Raw genomic sequence first — 10287 nt, 5'->3', positions numbered from 1 at the left:
CTTTTGACGGTCACGGAACATGGAAACCCTAACATCACCTGCCAGGAAATTCCACTGCTGTAGTCTGGAGCCCAACAGCTAGACTAGAGCCAATCAACAATTTTAAGCATCATTTTCGTTCTCAGTGACCCAAAATTAGTAAAGTTTGACTACATTTATTTCAGAAGCATTTTGGCTGTAGAGCAGTGTTATATGTGTCAGCTCTCTCTCTTTTTTCTCCACATTTGAGCAGAGGGAGGATATTAATCGCATAACTTCAAATACTGGTGATGCATTTGTCATGTTGATGAACGAACGATGCTTGAAATTCAAGTCAAAGACTTTAAGGTCAGAAGGGACCATCACTATTATATAGTTTGACCATCTGCACATTGCAGGCCACAGAACCTCACCCACCCACTCCTGTAATAGACAGTTAACCTCTGGCTGAGTTAGTGAAGTCTTCAAATCATGATTTAAAGACTTCAAGATACAGAGAATTCACCATTTACACTAGTTTAAACCTGCAAGTGACCCCTTCCCTGTGCTGCAGAGGAAGGAGAAAACTCCTCAGACTCTTTGCCAAACTGACCCAGGGGAAAATTCCTTCCTGACTCCAAGTATGGAGATCATTTAGACCCTGAGCATATGGGCAAGATCTACCAGCCAGACACCTAGGAAAGAATTATCTGTAGTAACTCAGAGCCCTCCCCATCCAGAGTCCCACAATGATCCATTGGAGATATGTGCTGCTAGCAGTCAGCTACATGCCACTGTAGGCAGTGCTGTCATACCACCCCCTCCAAAAACTTGTCAAGCTCAGTCTTGAAGCCAGTTAGGTTTTTTCCCTCACTGCTCCCCTTGAAAGGCTGTTCCAGAACTTCACTCCTTAACCTAATTTCAAGCCTAAACTTGGTGATGGCCAGTTTATATCCATTTATTCTTGTGTCCACATTGGTGCTTAACTTAAATAACTCCTCTCCCTCCCTGGTATTTATCTGTCTGATGCATTTAGAAAGAGCAATCATATCTCCCCTCAGCCTTCTTTTGGTTAGGGTAAACAAGCCAAGCTCTGTGAGACTCCTCTCATAAGGCAGGTTTTTCGTTCTTCAAATCATCCTAGTAGCTCTTCTCTGCACCTGTTCCAGTTTGAATTACTCTTTCTTAAACATGGGACACCAGAATTGCAAACAGTATTCTGGATCCTGATATCTCACCAGTGCCTTGTACAGTGGTACTAACACTTCCCTGTCTCTATTGGAAATACCTCGCCTGGTGCATCCTAGGACTGCATTAGTCTTTTTCACAGCTGCATCATATTGGTGGCTTATAAACCTCCTGTGATCAGTTAATACACCCAGATCTTTCTCGTCCTCTGTCAGTTCCAACTGATATGTCCCCAGCTTATAGCAAAAATTCTTATTGTTAGTCCCTAAAAGCATGACCTTGGACTTTGCATTGGGGCATTCTATACCTCAAAGCAACACCCTGAAACCCCCATATTCACCACTATCATATAATTATGATGTTTTGAACAAAGTATGCCTTGTGAGGTATCATGTTGACCATTAATATTATGTTGGATTGTATATGCTATTATTATATGTGAGGTTCTGAAGTATTGCTGTATATGTCACTGAGATATGTTATGAGGCTGAGAACACACACAACCAGCCTTTCAGGTACAACAGTGGAGTAGCCAGACTTGCTGGTGTCCCACCAAAGAGAATCCACTCTCCCAGCAGCTATCCCAGAAGACTTCTGAGAGAGATCATGTAGACAATGGATGCTGCTTGATCAATGGGGGCAGACCCCATGTCACAGCAAGCGGAAAGAAACTATAAAAGAGGGGAAGTGATATCATGACTTGGCCTCACTCCCACCACAACTCAACACCTGGAAACATGTCTGTAAGACAAAGACTTTGAACTGGGGGAGGGTGGTCCCAGGCTGAATGGCAGTTCCAGCCTGTGTATTGAAGATATGTGACCTGTTTGTACCACTTATTGGAGTGAGACACTGTTTAAATCAAATTCTGTTTAGTTCATAGAACTTAGACTGCAAATTTATTTTTGTTTTTTAGGTAATCAACTTTGATCTCTATGCTTGCTACTTAAAATCACTTAAAATCTATCTTTCTGTAGTTAATAATGTTCACAAAGTAATTCCAAACTCCTATAAATCAAAAGTATTATTATAGCTCTTTTGTAAAGGGCACTTATGGAAAGCGCTTTCATTCAATTAACATTCCTTTGTTTCTATTTTTTTAAGTCTGATGGTTATTGTTGGCAATACAAGTAAGAAAAGCATTGAAGTGTGCTTCTCTCATTGGGACAAGGTAACTCTCATTGACTATAATACTACAAGTGAGTTACTCGTGTGTCAAGGGGAGACTAGACCCCCCTAATGGGAACATTAAAGACTTGTTATGCTTATAATTCAAGGAAATGCTGGATTTAGCTGTCAGTTTGCATTGCCATTTAAGTGGTATGTAATGTGTTCTCTCTCTCTGTCTGTGTACCACATTAGTTTCTATTCTAATCTTAGTGAAGCAAATTATTCATTATTCAACAGTTTGTTTTCCTTTTACTGTACTTAGCACACTTGACTGAAAGAGCAGCCAATACTGGACTAGGTCCAAGGAAAAGGTGAGTTTTGTATAAGAAGGCATTAAAATGAAAGCTTTGAGCTCTGAAATCATCTAATTTTCTCTCTCTCTCCTGTTTTCGGAAGGTTATTTCCAGCCCTTTGATGTCAACAAATTCAATGCCTTTTACAAAACTACTTCTGTGTGTGAAACATTCCTTTTTTTTATTTAAAGCCAATATATTTAATTCCCCATCTACTATACTCTTAATAAGTGAAACTTCCTAATATTGGAGAAACGATGGTCTTGTGATTAAGCCAGTAGACTGAGATGAAGGGGATCCATATTCAATTCCTAGCCCCACCATAGACTCCCTGTGTAACCTTGGGCAAACCTAAATACTTTGTTTCTGTGTCTCAGAAATGGGACAGTATCACCTCAAAGGGATATTGCAGAGATAAATTCATTAGTGAGTCTGAGGTATTCTTACAGTGACAGAGGTCATATAAGGTCATATAAGAATATTCTGAAAACATCTGTAATATTTAACAAACAATTGGTTGTGTGTCTCACAGCTACAAACACAAAAAAGGGAAATATATTAAAAAGATTTAAAACAATATCATACAGGCTAAAGACAGTATTGTCTACTCTGCTTTGGAGTAGAGAGGAGATAAAAGGGAACAGAAGACTTGCTCGTATAGCTGAAAATATTCTGAAGAGAAGGGAGCTGAACTGAACGTAAGTGGTATCATTCCCAAATAAGGTAATCGATTTTACACCCCAGATGTATAAATAAATTAATGTTGATGGAATCAGTGATGACATATGCAAAGCTTCTGTGCACCCACATCCTAGCTCAGGCTTATGTTTGAATTCATTGGTATATACAGTACATACCCTAGTACACTTTCCTTTTTCTTCTCTCTAGCCCTTATGGACATAGGGTATTACCTTGCCTCTGTGGACTCCCTGAGATCACTCCATGCTTCAGCTTAGTGTTCTGGAAAAGTTTTGGACTGACTACTCTGGAAAATGAAGTTCTCTTATCTGGTCACAAACTAGCATTTGCATGGCAAAGCCCATGGTTCAAGTAGTCAACCACTTCTGGCCACCGCAGCCCCTACCTACTCCAGAAGGATAAACCTTTATTCCAGACCTCTCAGAAATTCTATGACTGCTATAACTTGTAGAATCATCCTGAATCTGCAAAAACAACGAGTCGTCCTTGTGGCACCTTAGAGACTAATAAATTTATTTGGGCATAAGTTATCATGGGCTATAACCCTAGCCCACGATAGCTTATGCCCAAATAAATTTGTTAGTCTCTAAGGTGCCACAAGGACGACTCGTTTTTGCTGATACAGACTAACATGGCTACCACTCTGATTCCTGAATCTCTTTAGCTACCCACTGTGGTGTTTTCCACACAAGGGCCTGATCTGGCCCTATGCTTCCACTGTAACCATTTTCAAGGATAACATATTCAAATGTACTGGATCCTCACTTTGAATTAAGCTTCAATACTTGAAAACAATTTATATTTAAACACATAGCACTGCACTGTACGCTCCTGTGGCATTATAAGGGCATTATTTACCCAGATGTAAATAGTAAGTGTGTTGGCAATATTTGCTGTGTACATATATACACATGCATATATTAAAATATATACACACAGCACAGGGGACATGTATACTCAGTACATCTACATGCATATAGAATTAGAGACAGTATATATCCAGGTATTGCAGGTGTATTGCAATGTTTACAATACAGTAAACTGGGACTCTTCCATGCACTCGCACACAGTCAGCTGGGGAACTGTGCTGCTGATTTGTTAGATATGGGGAAGCTGACTGAAATTTCATTTATGTTCATAGAAACAGACTTTGTTGTATTATATTAACATTTGTATGACGAATAAGCACTAAAATTAAATACAATCTGGTGAATTGTAACTTTTGTTTCTAAAGATTATATTATGTAAATATGCCTACATTAAACCATTCTGTTTAAATGTTTTTGGAAACACTAGGTTTAAATTATTTTCAAGGGCTATAAACAGAAAACAAACAGCCTGAATTGTTTAAAATGTGTGTTCCCTTTAATCAAATAAGAAACATCTGTCTTGGGATTTTGAAAGTGGTCGGATATAATCTATCCACATTATGCTTACATCAGTTTGCATCCAACATGCAGTATTTTGAAAGAAAATTCTTCCTTTCTGCAAAGAATTAAATCTGCATGCAGCATAAAGTACCGCCTCCCTCTGAATGGGCAGAAAATCCCTTGTTGAAAGCAGCACTGAAGAAGACCAATAACCAATTTCCACTGTTCAGAGGGCTACGTGAAACACGGAGTTTGGTCTTCTGAACATTTACAAGTGGGTATTTCTTTTTAAAGTGTTAAGTGCAATCCAAACACTTTTCATTCAAATTTCTGGATAATGGCAGTCGCCTACGCACCAATCCCCAAATTCACGAGATTGTAATTTCTGTAGGGACCATTAAACACTTCCCCACCACCCCCCGCACACAAACTTCCAAGAGCGAAATTTCTGTAGGGAACTACACACACTCAGATCAGAGTGACTACGTGAACGGAGCGGCGAATCAACTCGCAGTAAGGAGTGACTTTAGCAATACAATACAACGCAAAATCTGCTGTGCGTTATATGCTTATAATGATTCACTTACTGGTCGTATCAAAGGGGATCTGTTTGCACTCAGCGGCTGGCCAAGGACAGTAATACACCGCTCCCCCTTCCTGTATATCCGGCTGTGTAGTATTGGCTTTGGGAGCACCGACCAGGACACTTACTCTGCAAAAACATTTGTGACCATCACTAGCTGGTGAGCAAAAGATAAAGGCGAACTGATGGCAGATCATTTGTGCCAACACATTATCACCCCCACCAGAGCCCTGGGGCTGGCAGAAATCACCAGCCCCCTTCCCCTGCTGCCCCATGCTCCAGCGAGCTCTCGTTCCGACCTGTTGCCAGGAGATAATCCCTGCGGGCGAGGGGGCAGCTGGGGCTGTAATCGAGGGCTGGTGACAGAGAGACCCACAAGGGGCTGCCACCGCTAGGTGTTTGGGCAGATCCCCCCCACCCCGAAGCTGGTTTCCAGGCGTGCCCTGACGAGCGTCGCCCTGGCTGGCTTTAGCCAGGAAGACTTGGGCTGATGGAGAACTTCTCTGCCCCCGCCCCGGGTCTCCGATCGCCCCGGCTCTGGGGCTAAGGGCCGAGGAGGGGCCGCCGAGCTCCGGGGCAGGGCGGAAGAGACCCGCGGTGACCCCGCGCAGCCCGGGGCTACTTACGCCCCCGTGTAGTGGTGGAAATCCACCGCGTAGCCGAAGTAGCTGCTCTCGGGCCCGCTGTACACGGTCACCTTCTCCTCGTCCACGTTGAAAGCCGCCAGCCCCGGCGGCCGGAGCATCCCCGACAGCAGTAGTAGCAGCAGCAGCAGCGGCGGAGGGGCGAGGGGCTGCCAGCGGCGCCCCGGGGCCAGCATCCTGCTCCTCGGCCGTGGAGCCTCCCGCTCCCAGGGCAGCGCGGTGGGGGCAGCCTGGCGGGGCTCGGGGCGCAGCGGGGAGGCGGCCAGTGCGTCGAGACCCGCAGCCCAGCTCCGCGCCGCCTCTCGCCCTGCGCCCACAAGCATCTCCGCGCCGCTGCAAGTGAGGCAGGCGCTCGCTCCAGCCTCTAGTGGTCGCCGGCTGACTCCGGGGCTCCTCCTGGTGGCCGGCCGCTGGGCACAGGCTGAGCGCTCCGCGGGGCAGCGGGCGCGTTGGTGGCTGGGTGGCCGGCCGGCCGGCCGGGGACCGCGACTCTCTGGCTTTGAACTTTCTTTCTTCCCCACGCCGTGTGTGAGAGATACACGAGGGAATCTACTCGCTGGGGGTTGCCTGATGCCTCCTGGAATAGGATCCGAGGGGATCTAGTCACTCCCCACTTTAAAAGCAAACAGATTTTTGCCCTGTCTGAAAGGTAGAAGAATCTGAGCCTTCCCCGCATAGCCAACTAGTCAGGGGGAGGTTCAGCTGCTTTGCTAAATTAGAGGAGGGCAATTAAAGGATGAAAGTACAAGCCCGTACATAACGCACAGCAGCAGCCCCAGGGCAAAGTTTTCCCCCGAAGTTTGTAGTGTGGTAGCCGCTGGTGGCACCCTGGAGCGGGGGCAAACAAAGGTGAGCACCGCCCTCCCCCGCGGAGAAACCAGGAAGGAAAAGTCACTTCTAACTCTTTTTTGGACTGCAAGTGCCCCGAAACGGACAGGTGGGATTTTAGGGAAAGGTGGAATCCGTGGTTCCAAGCTGTTTGTGAGCCGTGTGTGTGTGTGATCTAACCCACATATTTAAGGATGTTGGCTCTGACTATAAAAACAGCTGCTGTCTGCCAATTTAGCCCACAACTAATCCTCAGTGAGAAACAGGGCTGAGCTAAATTTTAAAAACACAAAATTGTGGCAGTACTTTCATTTTTCTTTAAAACGATTGATATGGCAACACCAACCACGCGCTGCTGCCCCAGCCTTACAGAAAACTGTTTCCAAAACACAGCTGCAAAGGTGTGTGATCGCACCTGTCCCCTCTCCCGAACTAGAAAAAATTAAGGCCAAATTCTGAGAATATCATCCAGAGTAATCACTCAGAAGCCAGTGGCATTACTGGGATTTGCTCTAGGGAACCTGAAATCAGAATTTGACCCTGAGAGGCACCTATGACAATTACAGAGCAGTTGTTGCTGTTCCACAATGAAGGTCTTGATCCTGCAACTGCTTCTGTGTGAAGGGGCTGGGTGCCTGTATGGAGCCTCATTTAGTTTAATAAATACAGGCTGTGGGAGTCCCCCTCCCCCCACACTTGCACAATCCAGCTCTAAGGAGTTTCCATCATAAGCCCTATTTTGTCCTCTGTCCCAAGCAAGATTTAAGAAAGCATCAACACTGTGACATGATCTGTAGACAAATTCACCCAGCTCTACCCATGTATATAGCAGGGATGAAGTTTCAGTAGCTTCTAGCTGAATAGCTTCCTTCTCTTCTCCCTCACCCCCATGAGATCTTAAACCATTTCATCCCCTGAAGATTCTTATATTTTGACAGAGCCTTTTATGATATAAAAGGACATGGAACAGCTACTCCTAGGAATTGGACACTCAACAGCTCATTATAATTACCACTAAGATGGCTATTGTTCAAAAGAAGAGGACTTTTTTTGTTTTTCAAAAGACATTTTAACCACAGGAAAGATATAAAAACCAACCACACTTCGGAACACATCAGGAGGCCTGTTTCTTCATAAATTTCACTATTACTACTACATTGACTGTAAAAACTTTAACTATGCCTAAGGGAGTAACTTAAATTCATATAAAGAGAAAAATCACTATATATAGTTACTATAACTATTATACAAGAGGAGGTGTCAAATCTCTCCCCTGACAAAAGAATGCAGACAACCCCATTCAATGCAGAAAACAGAAATGTCCCTCTCAGAATTACTTCCCTGCCCCTCCAATTTTAATCCCTAACACCCTCTTGTGGGATTCTCCACTCCCATAACTGTGTTTTAGATGTTTTGTTTATGACTATATTAAAATAGGCAGCATTTGCTTGAAATTCTACCCTTCCCTGCCTGGATCAATGGGACACTCCAAAACCTGGCAGAAGAGGGCAGCATATTTCATTTTTAAATCCCCAAACCTTCCCCCTCCCCTGCCAAGTCAGAGGCAGAAACAAAGTAGAAAAACCTTTTAAAAATACGTCTTAATCCTCTGAAAAGCCATTCTTCTCTCTGAAAAAGAGATGAGTCCTTCTAGCATTTACAATGCAAGTGTGTATCAAGGAAATACTGGAGAACGAAACCTAGAAGAATTGTAAACATTACAAACAAAGTCACATTTAAGATCACACTTGCTACATTTTGAGCATACCTATTATAGCTTAAGTGCTTTGTGGCTAGAGTTACTCTGATATTCCCAGTCACTATAACCAATAGTGTGTTTATTTTTAAAGTTCGGTATATTTGCCCTAAGCTGTCATCACTGACTCCCACACCTCAGTTTGTGGAACATATAATGAGTTTCTATTGTTCCAATTTGGATGAAACCAAATAATAGCCATTACTTAGTTATTTTAGAATGAACAAGTATTTCTGGTGATAAGGACCAATAGCAAAATGCACTTTAATGACATAAGAGCCACGTCCTATTTTCAAAAGTAACAGGCTCCTAAGTGCATTAGAAGTTTTAGAAAATTTTACACCAAACTCCTAAATGAATAGGAATTCAACTTTTTGGAAATGTTGTGTTGTACAACATAACAGTAATACACTGGCCCCTTCTGACCTTGGACTTTATAAGTACCTGACTCTTTCATAGGGCTTTTCATCAGCAGATCTTAAAGTAATTTACAACTGAGCTCAGTATCATTATCATCATTTTACAGATGGGGAAACTGAGGCACAGAGCAACATCACTTTCCCCAGATCATCCAGCAAGTCAGCAGCAGAGCCCAGATTAAAACTCAGGTCTCACAAGTCCCATTCCAATGCTCTGTTCACTAGCAACCCTGCCTTATATGGGCCAATTTACAGTAGTAATTATAAAATTGCTCAAACTGGTGGCAGAGGGGAGGGGTGGGAAGGAGAAGGATCAGAAAGACAGGAAGCTCTGTCATGTGCCTCTTGCCCCCAATGTGCTAGTATGTTGAAATTCTCTCCTTCCTTTTTTTATTTTTCTTTCAAATAATCCAGCAGCAGATAGAAGTGGGTGTCATAACCTACCCTCCCCCCTTAAAATTCAAGCACTAGTTGGTGCATTTAAAAAGTAGATAAATAGTTAAAGCTACTAATTGTTTAAAATTAGACCACCAACACAACAGTTAACCTTTCTCCCTTTGATAAATCCAGTGGCAGCAGGGCCAGAGCCTCCACAGATGGAGAGAAACTCTGCAGGAGGCACAGAACAACCAAAATAGAACACTCTCCAGGGGTCCAGAGTTACTTTACAAGGTTCTTGCCCATGCAGAAGAACAAATAAACAAAACCAAAATGCTCAGCACAGTGTTTAGCCATATCCTTATCAGACATCTTAAGCCCTTAAACTCCAAAAAGCAGGACTCACCTATAAAACACAAATAAAACACTTTTTCTGCCTGCAGTACTTCCCCTTCCAGCCCATTTTCTTGCATCCAGCCCAGTCTCCCCTCTTCAAAACTAAGCTCAGCTGCACTTGATTATCTCAGCTCAGAAGCACTCCCTGCTGGGAATCTACAGAGCTCTGCTGGGATTTAACTCCAAAAGCTCCACAGTAATGTCTGCTCATTGGACCCTTTCTCCAGGAGTACTGGGTCAGGATACATCAAGGATATAGGGTCCTATCTGTGGAGCACCATGACTCCTGTATACAGGGCTGGCTCCAGGCACCAGCCGAGCACGCTGGTGCTTGGGACGGCATATTCCAAGGGGCGACATTCTACCCAAACTTTTTTTTTTTTTGTGCTTCACCGCTCCTGTTGCCCCGCAGGTATTTTCTTTTCTTTTCTTTTTGGTTTTTTGTTTTTAATTCCCTTTGCCGCTCTGGCTGGCCGGGCGGTTTGTTTCATGTCCCTCCCCCCTTCGTTGATCCGACCGGCTGGCAAGTTTCCTGGAATTCTTGCCCCCTCCCCACCTTTGCTGCTCCAGCCAGGCATTAGGTTGGTCCCCCCCCCCCCCCCCCC

At 44.0% G+C, this 10287-nt stretch overlaps 1 protein-coding gene across 1 annotated transcript in view; it reads right to left on the bottom strand.

Annotated features, from left to right (window-relative positions):
- The window catches only part of ITGA8 (integrin subunit alpha 8), a 185851-nt gene extending 179611 nt beyond the window's left edge, over window positions 1-6240 (bottom strand). Inside the window, exons 1-2 of the mRNA XM_032802185.2 lie at window positions 5888-6240; window positions 5266-5390 (exon numbers count right to left, since the gene is read on the bottom strand). Of these exons, the coding sequence (XP_032658076.2) occupies window positions 5266-5390; window positions 5888-6228 (466 nt within the window). The 5' untranslated portion in view covers window positions 6229-6240. The remainder of the gene's footprint in view (window positions 1-5265; window positions 5391-5887) is intronic.
- Window positions 6241-10287: the final 4047 nt, after the last annotated feature.

This window comes from Chelonoidis abingdonii, chromosome 2 (assembly GCF_003597395.2).
Source record: "Chelonoidis abingdonii isolate Lonesome George chromosome 2, CheloAbing_2.0, whole genome shotgun sequence".
Taxonomy (NCBI): Eukaryota; Metazoa; Chordata; order Testudines; family Testudinidae; genus Chelonoidis; species Chelonoidis abingdonii.
Note: the sequence above shows the minus strand (reverse complement) of the source record. Positions and strands in the feature narration are given on the sequence as shown.